The sequence below is a fragment of the Numida meleagris genome, chromosome Z, assembly GCF_002078875.1.
Source record: "Numida meleagris isolate 19003 breed g44 Domestic line chromosome Z, NumMel1.0, whole genome shotgun sequence".
In the NCBI taxonomy this organism is placed as follows: domain Eukaryota; kingdom Metazoa; phylum Chordata; class Aves; order Galliformes; family Numididae; genus Numida; species Numida meleagris.
Window position 1 is genome coordinate 52,164,179 of NC_034438.1, and position 15,534 is coordinate 52,179,712.

At 40.0% G+C, this 15,534-nt stretch overlaps 1 protein-coding gene across 3 annotated transcripts in view; it reads right to left on the minus strand.

Annotated features, from left to right (window-relative positions):
- PCGF3 (polycomb group ring finger 3) overlaps positions 7,045–15,534 on the minus strand; it is a 43,118-nt gene continuing 34,628 nt past the window's right edge. For all 3 annotated transcript variants that reach the window (XM_021380511.1, XM_021380509.1, XM_021380510.1), the window contains one exon: positions 7,045–14,097. In XM_021380511.1, coding sequence (XP_021236186.1) covers positions 14,050–14,097 — 48 coding nt within the window. In that variant the 3' untranslated portion in view covers positions 7,045–14,049. The remainder of the gene's footprint in view (positions 14,098–15,534) is intronic.

Genomic DNA, 15,534 nt, shown 5'->3' on the forward strand with positions numbered 1-15,534 from the left:
TCTGCCTGGTTAGAGCATATATGAAATGTCACTCAAAAGACAGTTTCTTTGCAGAATGAAATTACATGTTTTCTGAAAACTGCCCCAGCTAAGCAAGGGAACAGACAGAACTTAGCAGTGAGCCACTGTGTGGCATGCATCTCAGAGCTTTTACAAGAATTTGAAAGAGTTACGGGTTTTGTAGTCTATTCAGTGACTGAAATTTTCTTGGAGACATTATTAAAATGGAGTTCTGTTGCTTACCAAAGCAGCCCTTTCTACATCAGTAGTGCAGCATGGGCAAATGGCCAACCACGGGAGGAAAGAACCCAGGTGAGGGTGAAAACAGCACAGTTGTGATGGGAGGACATTCTGAAGAGGGATCATCTCCAAAACTGTGTTTGGGCATATGGAACCAATGGTCTTTTAGTTCACAAATGGTTTGAATTTAGTTTATACAGAAACCAGAAAAGTAATTAATACCCTAAACCTGAACACCAGAGAAATGCGCAGCTTGAGGAAGTGTGAGGTAAACTGCAAAACAGCAGCCCCCTGCCCCAAATCAGATGGTTTACATCAGCTCTGAGCTACTCTGAGCAGTTGTGTTCCAATTTCCAGTGTCCCCACACAGCCCTGTGATTATCAAGCATTACTCATATCTGTCTCTCCTCAGCTTTCCTTGCACAAAGGATTGCACTTAAGAGACAGCACATAGATTTCTTTAAAGTGCTGCAGGTCCTCAAAAGCAGACAGGCACACTGTAAAAGGTATTTCATTGCAAGAATTCAATAGGCATGCTAAGGAGAGTTTTAAAAGTAATTCGCTTTTGTTGTGGTTTGACACAATGTAGGTGGGGGTTTTAAATAGCTTATTCAAAATACCTTGTCAATTTCATTGTCTAGTTTTAAAAAGAAAAATCTTCCTGATGTTTCTGGTACAGCACCTGATGGATCAGCCCTCACTTTTCTGCTCTTTAAGGTTCAGCTAAAGCTGCTAAAAACAAACAAACAAAAAACAAAACAAAAAAGCAAACAAAAAATTATAACTTCTTCAAATTTGCATCTGTCAGCAAGAAAAACAAGTGGTGCGTTCCCAAAGCCCTGAAGAATGGCCACAGTAACCTCACTGAGTTATGTGATCAAAGAATGTGCCATCTGTGGTCTGCAACCATTGGTTGCCTCTTTCCAAGTAAAAACTGGGGGAGTGCTTTGCTTAGAACACAAAAGCTGTGTCAGAGGCTCCTTGTCCTGTACAATCTCTACAGAATAACCATGAAGTCCGACTGCAAGGCACCCAGCTATGCTGAGAATGTGCATCATTGTCACCCGTGCGAAGACAGCTTGCAGCAGTGAGCATCCTGACCAATCCTTCCAACATGAGAAATGCACAAAACCAACTTGTTTTTGCACCACGAGGAACCTTTTTCCACCTCCGTTTAATTCTGAACAGAGACAAGTGTGCCCTTAGAAGACTTATTTTCTCTCTACTTCCAGTCCTAGGGATGTCCGAATGCAGAGGAACTCACTAGTTGCCAGTAAATTTGCATTCCTGATCCTTAAAATAAATAGGCTGAGAGATGGCAGCAGGAGCGAAGCAGTAGGAATGGCACGGGGTTGCAACCTCAGGCTTCAGTGTCCCACTGCCAGCAACTGGGGAAACTGGCACCCAGGGTCGTGCTGAGGTCGGAGGCCCCTGATGGAGGGATCTGTCCTGTATATGCACGTAGATATTATCACTACCTCCATTTTTCACCCAAGGTACTTGAGCAGTTTTTCAGGTTTATGCTGCAGGAGAGCCTGCTGTGAGCCTGGGGCCTGAGAGCTGCAGGAAACATATCGTTGCTGGGATCAGAATCAGTGCTTTAAAGAGTCTTGCAAAAAAATCTAATCCTGATTTGAATTTTCCCAGTGTTCAAATGCCTTCTTTGCCACAGAATTCTTCCAATAGATGAATACATGTGAAGTTTAAAGGCCACAGCATACATGGACGTACACATCTAAGTGTACTCTGCACATGTTGTTTCTGGTGCCATTTCTGTGCTTGTTTCATCTTTGGCTTCCAGATATAGAAGTCCGTGTATGTCAAAACTACTCTACTCTTTACATCCCTGAAGACCTGTACCATTAATCTGTTCTTTGATTAACAAAATAAACTAAAACCTGTGATTTCATCCACTTTCTGCTCCGTCAAGCATGTACATCTCATTTGGTGTGTTCAGAGGTCAACTCTTTCACTTGGAACCCGGTACTGAGAATTGAGTGCAGCTTCGGGTGCAGGACTGCACTAATCAATTTTGGAAGCAGATTAAGAGGGCTAAGGACACACAGTGACTAATCCGACAGTGGGATTGCATGGAGGATTTAAACAGCACCTCAAGACAGGTTTTGCTCCAGTACTGACTGACAGAGAAAGCTGACAGAATTCAACAGGCCTCAGTGAGCCCCAGATTTGGCTGTGTTGCCTGGAAGCCACACTGAAAGGATGCACACTGTTGTAAGCAGAACACTTGCTCAGCATTTGTGGTTTGTCTTGCTGCATTGCATGGATATCTCCCATCATTCTAAGACAAGCTGAAAGTGGATCACCAGCTGGCAAGGAACACAGATTTGGAATAGAAAATCTTTGCACAGCAAGGTCAAAAACAAGTGCATCAGCCTCAAGAAAATCCAAAAGCTTTTCTAGCTCAACAGGCAGGTATAGACTTTCATGCCCACCGAGCAAGAACCTGGGCTTCAGCATGATGGAGTTAAAAAACAAGAGGGTTTCTGAATTACAGTTCTTATGGTGAAAAAGAAATCCCAGCATCCAACCCAGAGCTAGGGTAGCACATTTCTCTGAGCCTGTCCTGGGATAAATTGCCACAAGCTGTTGCTCTGTGTTTGCTTGCACACTGTAGGACTGGCATTCCCTGGGCTATTGCTGCCTGCCATGAAGGAGGCCCTGCATTTGCAGAGCAGTGTCCTGCGCTGCTTGGAATCCATCAGACCAGTCTGCAGATGCTGGAGGCTGGCCAGAGGTGGTCTTCCCACACAGAGTCTCAGTGATCCATGGCCTCAATGGGGCTTGGAGAAACCTTGAGCTGTACATACCGAGTAGCACCATCCCTGCTTAGTTTTGGCTACAAATCATGTGCAAACAGATGGAATAAATCTGTTGTAACACCTGGTTGTGCAAAAATGCCCTCCTCCTGAGAGCAGGCCTGGAGCAGAGCTGCTTTGCATCACATTGCTAACACAGGCTCACTCTTCTGATGACACCTGGCAGATGCAGCCTGAGGACACGAGAAGGGCCACCTCAACCTCCACCTTCCCAGAAGGAAGCACATTTCACTCTTCACTGTTACAGCCAGGGAAGATGGAAATAAGACAAAGGATTGTCTTTTTAGTTGATTCACCCCACCCACTGCCTTGCAGGTGTGGATCAATAAGAATCTTACTGAGGGAAAAGAAAAAAATCCAAAGAGCAAAACCATACAGAAATGTGCAACTACATGAACTGCCACTAGCAGGCACCACATTATCTGCAGCCACTGCCTACTGCACCACTGCTCTGCAGACAGACAGCAGCAGACAGCAACTGACTGCTCCCAGGGCTCTGTGGTTTTGGTCAGATGAACAGTCCAACTTTGTCCTGTTAGCATAAATAACCCCTAAATGAACCAGAAGCAAAAAAAAAAAAAAAAAAAAAAAAAAAAAAAAACCCGAAAACCAGAGGACATTTGCTGCTGTGTCTGTTCAGAACCCAACAACATGCAAAGGAAATGCATGTGGCTAAAGCCAACGTGCAACATCAGTGAGAAGAGCCCTGCCCTGCTCCCAGGTAGTGCTCCAGCATGTGCTCAGGCTCCACAAGCCACTGCAATGCTCAGACTAGGAACACACCGAAGCTTTGCTGGACAGTTACAACTTGTTTTTCTGAACAAAGACAGACTCTATCACTATTTATAGCTATGTTTGCCTTCAGATCATGCAAGTTTCAGAGCAAAACACAGCTCCTCTGGCTCCAAAGAAAGCATAGCTAGTGTGCTAGTCAGAAAAGAAGCCCAAAAAGGAAAAAAGCACATTCCCATGGCACTGTAGAGCTGCTAGTCACTGTCTCTGGTGCCAGAACAGCTCTACCACATGGGTGTCACCTCTCACAAATAATGTGCTGTAACTGCAACACTTAGCAGCCCCTCGACCAGGGTAAGGGACCAGCGGAAGATGAGCAAAGTTGATGAGGCTTCTTCACATCCAGCAAGGAGAGCTCACCACAGTGACAGGGACAAGCAACCCAAGGAAACAAAGGAAGCAATGCTAAGGAAGTAAAAGGAAGAGATTCAAGGCAAGCTGGGGGCACAATTAGCTAATATCACAGAATCACAGAGTTGCAAGGGTTGGAAGGGACCTCAAGAGATCATGGAGCCCAACTCCCCTACTAAAGCAGGTTCCTTACAATAGATCACACAGGGAGGTGTCCAGGCAGGTCTTGATCATCTCCATAGAAGGAGGCTCCACAACACCCCTGAGCAACCTGTTCCAGTGCTCCACCATGCTTCTCATAAAGACATTCTTCTGAATGCTTGTACTGAAATTCTTATGTTCAAGATTTAGGCCATTGCTCCTTGTCCTATCACTACACACCACTGAGAAGAGACTGGCCTCATCCATTTGAATCCCACCTCCCATCAGATATTTATAATCATTAATCTGATCCCCCCAGTCTTCTTTTACCCAGGCTGAACAGACCCAAGTCTCTCACCTTGAACAGGAAATGCTCCAGGCCCTTAATCATCTTTGTGGCCCACCACTGGAGTCCTCCTAGGAGTCCAGTCCTTCTTGAGTCCCCTGACAGGAGTCCTCTGTCCTTCTTGAACAGGGGAGCCCAGAACTGTACACAGAACTCCAGACGTGGCCTTACCAGGGCAGAGGAGAAAGACCACATCCCTCAACCTGCTGGCCACACTCTTTTTAATGCACCCCAGGATGCCATTGGCCTTCTTGGCCACAAGGGCACACTGCTGGATCATGGCCAACCTGTTGCCCACCATATTACACCCATGATATTGAGGTGTCAGTCAAATACAGATGATACTGAAGAAGGGAGCCATGTTGCAATCAAGAACTTCCTGGAAGGCTGCCAGTCACAGAACTCCCACTCTCTTGGTAGTAACTCTTCTCATGTGTTCAGCTTGAAACACTCAAAACTCACTAAGTTTCTTAAGGTTTTGTGAACCATAGCAAAACTATATAAACTTTTTCTGAACCTGAGGATCTCATAATCCTGAAAGCCCTTGGAGAGTGAAGGTGAAGCAGTCATTGTCCTATCAAAATGCACGCAGAGTTGGGACTGCTTATTTTGAATGCAGCGGAAAGAAGAGACTGCTTCTCCAGAGTGAGAAGCCACGTGTGTCTATGGAGTGAGGACATACAAAATCTGCAGAAGTGCCAATAGTAAAGGGCCCAGAACCAGCTATTCAGTATCTGTTTCAAACTAACATTATCACCATTAACAAGTAATGCCCAAGGCTGCCATAAAAAGATCCAGTGATAGCCTCAAAGTTGAAGAGGAAACACCTAAGTAACAGATATTGCAGCTGCAGAATGTAAGGCTGAAATGAAAGAGAAGAATGTATCTTTTCTAGATTATGCGAAAGCAAGACCAGAAGATACATTCTCTGCTGGACATCCAGGTTCACCAGTGTAACTGGTCTCACCAGTGTCCCTTTCCAGACACTCTGGGAATCAACAAAACACATTTACCACAATCCAAATAATGCTGTCACAAACCATTGCAGCTGTTTACAGAGACATTGCTCAAATGGGAACACAAAAGCTTTATGGGAATATATATTGTACTACAGAACACAAACTAAAGCAGAAATTTTGCTCAGCAGACTGCTGAGAACTAGCAGACCAACACAGAAGTAGCAACACTATTTGCTGCATCAGCAGTCAGCATTTTTCGCTACAGCAGTGGGGCAGTCTTAGAGCACCCAGAATCAGAGGCTTCGTGCTCTTGTGAATAAAACAGACCAAACTCAAGGCAAGGGACAGTAAACTTTGCATCCAAGGGGAAAATAACTAAATAAATAACATTAAAGGCTTCCACGAACATGAAACCTCCTGTTCATCCAGTGTGGAAATGAAGGATTACATGCTATGGGCAGAGGCAGAGAACAGGAGCAAGGCTGTAAGGGCACCATCCCTTCATTAACCCTTCCAACCTTCCTACTGAAGGCAGCTGCTTGGATTTCTGTTTTGTTCTTATTTTCATAGTTAGGCTGTGCATTTAGGTACACCAACATAGAAGATATGAAGCACAAATGTGCCTAATTCAAACTCAATCAATACAATATCTCTAAACAATGAAAGTGCAAGAATACTGCCATGTGAAAGACTAGACATGTTTAGATAGCTATGGCCCTCATCCTACCCTTGGTAGAGAGTACACTTGTAAACTTTTTTCTCCACCAGGCCCAGGTCACTGCCTGAACTTCTAGTGGAAAAGCGAACTGAGAGGACTTTTGAAAAAAAACAGAGAAAAAAGCAAGACCAAATGGATGAAAGACATGCCAGGCCTTTTCACACAAAGGTGCAGAGGGTTGCACTGCGTTATAACCCGATCCAGATACTTACATATTCAATTAACATGTTTAATCTTTTTCTGACTACTCCAATCTCAAGAAACTCATAGTCATTGTACAAAAGGAGATCTTGTAAGCACTGACTTATAGCAAAGTATTCAGTTAGTGGAATAAGAAATTCTTCATGTTGGATTACCTTTGGGGAAAAATGTAGTTTGCTGTTCGTTAGCTGCAGGACAGTTTTATGCTTTCAGGGCTAGCCACACAACTATTAGCACAGTTTCTTACTCTGAAGCTTAGGAACTTCACAGCCATACAGGTATTGTTTCTGCTCTCTTTTAGCAGATTAGCACCATGTTCCAGTAACAACAAGGGGAATTAGTTCTGCCCCATCGTGTGTTTCTGCTGTTGAGGTTTTCCACAATCCACAAAGCAGGCTAGTTTTAAACGACTCATTTCAAACTAATATAAAGTAGTTATAATAGATAGATAGATAGACGTTAAAAGTCAAATAATTTATTTTTTTTTTATGTCCAAACCAAAGCCAGAGAACATTTTGAATTACTACAAGTATATTTTACATGGAACAATATGAAACATTGACTTCTAAAACAATTTTTGCAACAAGTATTTCAAAAGTCACATGTACAACAGATGCTGATGGCATTGCTTTAATCATTCCTTAAGTGAGGTATACACGTTAAGTTAATCCCCATGTAAACCTGAGCAATTTCTCCATGACACAGATGCCAAAGAAAGAGACCACAACTTGTGTGCAGTGTTACGCTGCTATAAGCTTCTGCTTGTGTAAGAGAAGCAGAGGTTTTCCTTTCCTAGCTACTCCAGTGTACACAGAGGTCAGAAAATCTGTAATCACACTGGCATGAAATAGAAGCCCTCTGTTCTAGCACATCACCTCTGCACTCCTGGAATAGCTGCTGAAAATGTAAGAAGGGAGGAAGCAGGCTAAACCAGGCCATCACAGGTTCGTTCACTGATAGATGAGAGCAACCAAGAGTATGAAGTACAGGGAACTGTTAGAATCACAGAAAATGAGACCATGGAGGATCTACAAGAAATAATGCTTGCTCAGGAAGAATTAGTGCTAACATTTCCCTACTTTTAAGTGACTACATATAGGCAAAGGGACCCTTCTAAGGTGAGTGTCTCACGAGGGTGTTTACATGAAGCTAAAGCAGTGGCAAATGGCCGATTTCCTCAGAGCAATTATATATTGGTACTATCAGTGCAAGTATGAGCTATGTGTAAGAACCTTTAACTTCGAACCAGCCCACAGTTGCTGGCAATTGCATACAAGCCAATAGCAAAAAAAAGAAAGCCCTTCTGGTTCTCTCAATATGTAGACAGCAGTACACAAGCTATGTATTTGCATTACTGCGAAGAGATACTGCAAGGAACTTAAATACTGCTTTCCCACTTAATGCAGTATCTGGTCTAGGTATTTTAATTAATTTCAGCTAAAAAGAAAACTCTGCATCTATGCTCTGGTCAGGAATTTAAACAAATCTCAAGGATCTTGGAAAAAAAAAAGCTCATGAATTTACCAAGATGGCAAGCACCAATATTTGCCAAATACCACAACAGATCAATTTTTTCAAAGGCAAAGCATATTTGGGTCATAGTAAGTTTCCTATAGGCAAGAGAACTTTCTTCCTAGCAGCTTGCAAAGAAAAGGTGACACAAGTGTGACATCCCCAAATTAAAATCTAATATGCATGGATATTCTTTGTAATTTGACATGTGACACTTAGTCATGTCAAATCTTTCATCTAGAATGCTGCAGTCTGCCCTTGTGCATCAGCATCATAAGGTAAAGTCAGACTGAAAGCAACACACAGTTCTCATAAGTACATTTCTATCTACAAATACATATAGACATCAGGGTAACTATGTTTTTCCTGCATGCAGCTGAAGCCATTTCATTTCCTAGCTGGCAGTTATACGCCATACGTTTGTCACAGGCACATCACTGCTCTGAGCAGTGGGGTAATACTTCAGGCCATGCTTTTGTTTGTTTTGAGCAAAATGGGTTATAGACATATTGACTGTGACCATGTCATGCCACAACATTATTGTTTCAGTCATGCTGGGTTGGTCAGTGCCATGATATTAGGCTGACTAGTTCCTTATGTTCTTGAAGGAAAAAATGGGACAATAACTTCCAGCTTGACAGGATTTCAGTTAGTTTCTCTGCTTTTATTAACAAGCATATAATATTAATTGGCAAAACACTGAATACAAGCTTCACTATCATAAAATCAAAACATTAAGCAATAATCCAAAAAGGCTTATTCAGACAAAACTAGCCACCAATAGTACAAAAATTACACAGCAACACAAAGCATAAAAAATTGTAAACTTTCAAATGAAGCTAAGCCAAAAATATGGTTTTACATTGTGACAGTTTCAGTATCTTTATTATGCCACATGAGAGAATAAAGGCTTAGTGGTTGCACTGGCTTATTGTCCCTCAACTGTAAAATAATCTTGTTGCAGAAGGAAAGAACAAACTCTCCTTTCTTCGAATAAGTAACTTGGATTCAAGATTCTAGTAAACCAATGTTTTCAGTTTCGAATAAAAATTAATAATACTGGAACATTATTCCAGCCTTTAAAACTCAGGACTCCATCCTCCAGCCACACCTACCATCACCTGAACAAACCCTCTGGTTTCTGCAGAATCATTCAGGCTATTTGCAAAGTTATCAATATAAGCACTCATGGAACAGGACATTTAGTTCCCACCTTACCACTCAACTGGGTAGGTCACTGTGGCTTTGAAAGATTTTCAGGAAGCTCCACAGATCAAACATAGATCAAATAGCAAGACTGGAGCTTTAATTTGTATATAAATAAATCATAAATCCATGGTAAAATATTACTGTCAGCTTGCCACAGAAAGCAAGTTTCTAGAAAGTGTTTGTACTGATTGCAAGTTTTCATGAAAGCAGAGACTGAAGCATTGTTCCCATCTTCCTTAATGTTCTCTCTATAGGTTTTTACTTCAGCAACAGATGCCAAGACCTCTCAGTTACAGTTAATTATATCTTACGCACAGATTCTGGTGCATAGGACAATATTTTTCTCCTGTTATCAACCTTATGCAAAGGAACTGAAGCATTAGCATCTCCAGTGAAATATCCAAACTGAAGTGATCACCTGAGGAAGTAGAGAAACTAGATTTTTCTGTACAGTCCAGCCTTCTGAACAAAATGCATCTTAAGTATCGTTGAGACTACAAGGTTACTAAGATTCACCTGCTGATGTACAGACTGGTTGGCTTTTTCCTATTATATTCAGCTCAATGGTAAGATGCATCATGTTGTAAAATAGGCTAGTTGTATGGTTACATTTACCATCCAGTAGGAAAAAAATAATAATAATAATAAAAAAATCAATCTCCTTCAACTAATTATGTTGTTATGAAGACAACACAGCCAGATAAGCCATCAAAGGCTCATAGCCTATTGGAAAGAATAGCACCATCATAGTTGTAGTCTGATATTTTTTATGGTCCCATATCCCCAGAGAAGATAGTGTTGTGTACACTATTGCACAACCAAAAATAATAAATAAATATTTTCAGATTTGATGGTACACAAAGATACCAGACGTAACAGTGGCACAAAACATTTTCAGATAGGCTGCAAGTCTTGCCGATTGCTTCCACAGTTCACATTAAGATTTCTTGCAAGATCATTTATTTTAGAATATTGCTGACAGATAGTTCTTGTACTTACACAAATTTAAATCCCACATTTCACTCTTAAAATAAAGAACAAATCAAAAAACAACCTTCCCAGATAACAGTCCCAAATAAAACCTCGTTTGAACAAATCAAAAACTCCATCTACGTTCCTTTTTAACGGTAAGTAGATGCTACATTTACAATTTAAACATATGCCTAATAAATGCATGTTTCAAACCTATTGCACAAAAACATAAGTAATGTTCTTTATCCACACAAAACAAAAACATACAAATAAAAGCTAATTAAACTCAATGTAAAAGGAAGAAGCTTGTAAAAACATCTTACAATTTCATTTTATATGCCCGTACATAAGGTTGGACCATTGAAACCAAAAATACTTGGATGGCAAAATAAGACAGAAGGCTTAAAATAGAATAAATAATTTTATAGAGTTAACTTTTAACACCCCAAATCTTATTTAACTTTAATATCATATATTCTATCTGAATTCTCTGTTTTTAATGAAACTATATTTAATGAGACTCTGAGCCTGGGTGATTCATCAGTCTCATTGCTGCTGAGGATAATGTAACAAGATACTTCTTTACTGCAATTATTTACCAGCGTAAGCAATTGTGAAAACTACTTCACAGTAGCGCCGTCTTGACAAAATCCAAATAAACTGAGTATGATCTCACTAGGACAGAGAGATATCTATGCTGAGTCCAACTTGCAGTTCAAGTTCGAACAGAGCCAGGGCTACTATATAATCTTGATATAAATTAACTGTCTCTTAAGCTTCACAGAAGTGAAACAGAGTCTGACCCAAAGGAGGCCTCCCTCTCAGTTCAATTCAATTGCATTGTAGTCCTCTAGTAAGGCGAGAGTAAATAAATATATGGTCCAGACACAATCCCAACCCCTCCTGAGGGAAAGAATATCTATAGCAATGATGCTATGACATACGACTTAGAAAAATAACTGGGATTTCTCTTTTTTTTTCCTTTTCTTTTTACTGATGAGGCTTTATCAAATTAAACACATTGCAAAAGCAGTTGCACACAAATGAGGAAACAAACAAAACAAAACAAAAGCATTTGTAGGTATTAATACTGCCTTGAGTTTACCTATCTATATAGTTAACAACAGAATTTTCAATGTACTGGTAGCACCATTATATATTCAAGTGATTCTAAAGAAAGCTACAAACTTCCAAATACATGTTTTGTACTGCAGATAATTACAGCAAGAGAAAGACTTGAAAGGCTTCTGAATGTGCTTGTTTGCAACTGAGTTCTCAGCTGTACAACTGCAGTGAAAAGAGCTAAAATCCTAGCATGCTTTATAAGCTCTGCTTCAGCGTCTGGATGGACAAAAGGTTTCTGCGGTACGCTCCTTCTGAGGTAGGCAGACCTCACACAGGAAGCATGTACATACGTAAAGATTGTGGGTTAGTGCGTATGTATCCACACAAACACACAAAAACCACCTTATCAACATACTCTCTGGGAGCTTTAACCCTACGTCTATGTCAGGTCCAGAGAGTGGCCCATTTATAGCCCCTGTTTGTACTCTCAGTGTCTCACTACTTACAGCCAGTCCCTTATTTACACTGGAATACTAACAGCATGAACAGCTCCAGAAGGGCCCAGTATGTCAATATGCATATGCATTTGTAACACCTGTATTCACTGTTTTCATTAAAGTTTATAAAAAGATAGGCTCATGATCTCATCTGCCAATTAATGTTAACCAAAGGTAAAAGCTGAAACACATATGAGCTGAAAACAGTAGAACAAAACTGGAGCCAAGTTCTGATTCCAGTGCTCATAGGTGCATGCACACCCACACAAAAGGCCTGGATGTGGAGTTCTGCCTAATGCAAGCATTCCAATCTACCTACCATCTGCCCTCACATTTGCAGCTTCTTTTAGCGTTTGCGTCTTCTTTATATCCCCGTATTTCAATAGGCTCCCTTTCTTTCTCTGCCTGCATAACTTTTGATTTATTTCCCATTCACATCCGTGACTATAAATAAAAATGAGAAAGATATTTTATCTTTGCAAAGAGAAACAGAAATTGGAGCATCCTTCTGCAGCAGCACAGCTAAGAAAGGAGGGCTGAAGACTCCAAAGAATGAAAGTGCAGGAGATATGCTAAGGAACGTGGTGTTCTAAAAGCTCAAGAAGAAGAATATGAATTAAAATGCTTAGATAAAGCTCTTGCACTATCAGCTTCCTGTTATCAGTAATAAATAATACTTTGTTGCTGAAGACAGGAATGAGCACAGACAGACAAAGCAGGGCAGTTACAAGCAAGCTCACTTTCTTATCCAAAGGCAGTTTATAAAAAATAATATGTATAGCAGCTAGCATTTTCAGTTGATTGGAAAACCCTTCCAAAAGTCAGAAGCTTAACTGTTTCCAGATATTAACAGTATGTTTGGAATTCTAGGTAACTTGACACGCTGGCAGCCAAATGCTCTTATATCTGTACTATATGTGCTATACAGTATACAGCTTGCAGAAATCACTTTCAACTCTGTTTTTAAAAAGGTGACAATTTCAAAAAGCCTTACAAATGATGCAGTGAACACTGCTAAGTGCTATTGAGGGTGCATTCCATAACATAAACAGTTGTATGTGTGTATATATATGTACACACATACATGGCATGTATGTTACCTTGCATCCATTGGGGTTGATGCAAGTACTGTTATCAATTAAGGCCAGAAGATATGAAAATAATCTTGTCTGACCCCCCAAAACAGCAAGTAACTGTGCTAAAGAAAACAGTACAGTTTCCTAAGAAAACAGGTGAAGAAAATATAAAGCTGTTAACTAAAATATAAAGCTGCTCCTACTTCACAGAGGAATTTTTAATCAGTAAAAATTGTGCAGTAACACCCAATGTTGTCTAAGAGCCAGTGTTTCATTAGCCAGTGAGAATAAATTCTCTTTACAGTAAAAACTGATTTCTGCAAGCCACAGCTACATAAGAAATATTTATATATATATATTTATATATATTTAAAGTTCATAAATCTAGCACTTTTGAGTATTTGTCATTATGTGGTGCAATATATGCCACAGCAAAATATCAGGGCACGTTAAAATCAGCTGCAGAGATTACTATTAATCTTACCAAATCACCATGCAAAAAGGGCATTAAAACTTTACTAAAACAGAAACCGAGGGAGAGCAACAACTGGATAAAACAAACAAACCCATCGTTTTCCCAGATTTTCAAAAGTTTTCAATGCAGCATAATAAATATCACCAGTCACTATATCATTAGTTATGTTCAATGACCTACAGAACTTGATTAAAGCCAATGCAATCAGGCATACTATATAAGACAAGAACACTTTGCAAAAATATATTTTTAAATATTCAGAATGTGAAAAGTAACTAAATGCAACTTGGTGTCAAAAGCAACATTTTAAAATCACCCCACAACATTCTAACTTATTTCTGTGTAACTGTAAGAGATGAGTCAGGCTGAGCTACATGGAACTGTGAAGTGTTTTCAATATCTATAAACTTAGTGCTGGTAGTGTCTTGCTGAGTTTCGATCTCTTTCTTTCATATAAAATAAGTATAAATATTTTCTGTCCAGAAATCCAGATAACACATCCCCAGGAGAAATATTCAGAAGGACAGTCAGCTATGAAAGCACTACAGTCTTCCAAAATTATTCGGCTGATTCGTATCATGTGATTAGTGATGCACTAAGAAGGTGCCAGATGATAGTCTCTGCAAAAAACTCTGTCCAGAAGGACAATAAAGTTCTCTTACAGCAAGTCCATTTTGGGTCTGTAATGTAGCAGTAGAGGTGCTTTCTGCAAGATAGAAATATAAACTAAGTTAAGAAACAAAGTCAGAATTCATCTTTCCAGTAGATAAAACTTTTGTTTCATAAACCAAGGCTTAAACAAACTATCAGAATAGCTATATGATCAAAATTGCATCAAGACAAGAAGGAACTTCATCTGTGAAACTCAAATCAAATGGAGAATTCTTTCCCTTTCTTTGGGAATAGATTACCCTAAAATCAGTTCTATCAAGATGGTATTACTCAAGAAACCTAGTAAGTGAGAAATGCAGATGCCTGGAATTCAGTGTAAGAGCACGCAGTACTTCATGTATTTAATAGTCCAATTCCTCTTCTATGAATATATGCACTGTGTTTTTTTTTTCTACATAGGTACACCTCTAACATCTACAACATCTTGTATCAAGGAGTAGCGCGTCCTGTAAAGAATCATTTCCATTTGTTTGTTCTGGATCCTCTATGAGTTTCATCTTACACTCTCCACCTCTTTCACTTAAGACATCAGTACACAGTTGCCTTTTCCATTTGATTCAGAAGTGCACAGATCTCCATGATAATGGTGAATAGTGGGCTTCCACAGATGTAGATCAATTTGACGTTCTTGTTCAATTATTTATTTTTCATAAAAATTCCTAGCATTTGTTTTTTTCTTACATCTGGATTTAAATCCTTGCAAATTCAGTTAGCTTACAATTCACCATTTTTTAAAGTTGAGCGCAGTGTTCTCCCCAGTATGTATTCTTTTGCATCTACCTATATTGAACTTAAGGTGTCATCCATCAATCTCTGATCACACAGAACTGTAAAGGCTTGCTTAAATCCTTTGTGATTAATCTGACCTTGCTATCCCAAATAATCACAGTATTGTTATTGAGCTATTATTGCATTTTCAAACCTCTTTCCTGATCATTCAGGAGCAAATTCTAGTAGGATTCTAATCGTGACCTCTCTGCAAATCAGACGCTGACCACTGCCTTCTATCTGTATCCACTATGCAAACCACTTGTTTTTCTCCGCACAGACAAGGAGACACTTTACTACTCCCACCAGCACATCTTTTACGTAGTCATCCAAAGCCAATAGGTGGTTCTACCTCAGTATACACTGTAAGCTTGGGTTGTGTTTCTTGTCCATTATTCCACCTCCTGCTTCAAGGAGCACCAAATATACGTACAGTGATTCTGTAGGTGTGATGACTCATAAGTGCTCAGCTTTGCAATTCATTCTTACATCCATTTCACTTGAGTTGCTGTTATTAGTGTGATAACTAACACAGCTGCAAGGGGGTTGCTCAGAGAAACAACAATCAGTAAGTCAAAGATGTACTCAAACACAGTTAACATGCCATGTTTATGCCTACTAAACACTGCTGGCATTCTTCTTAACTAAGGCAGGCAAGTATTGCAATTACTCTTTCTCCTTGAGAAGTAAAGTGGCCTTGTTC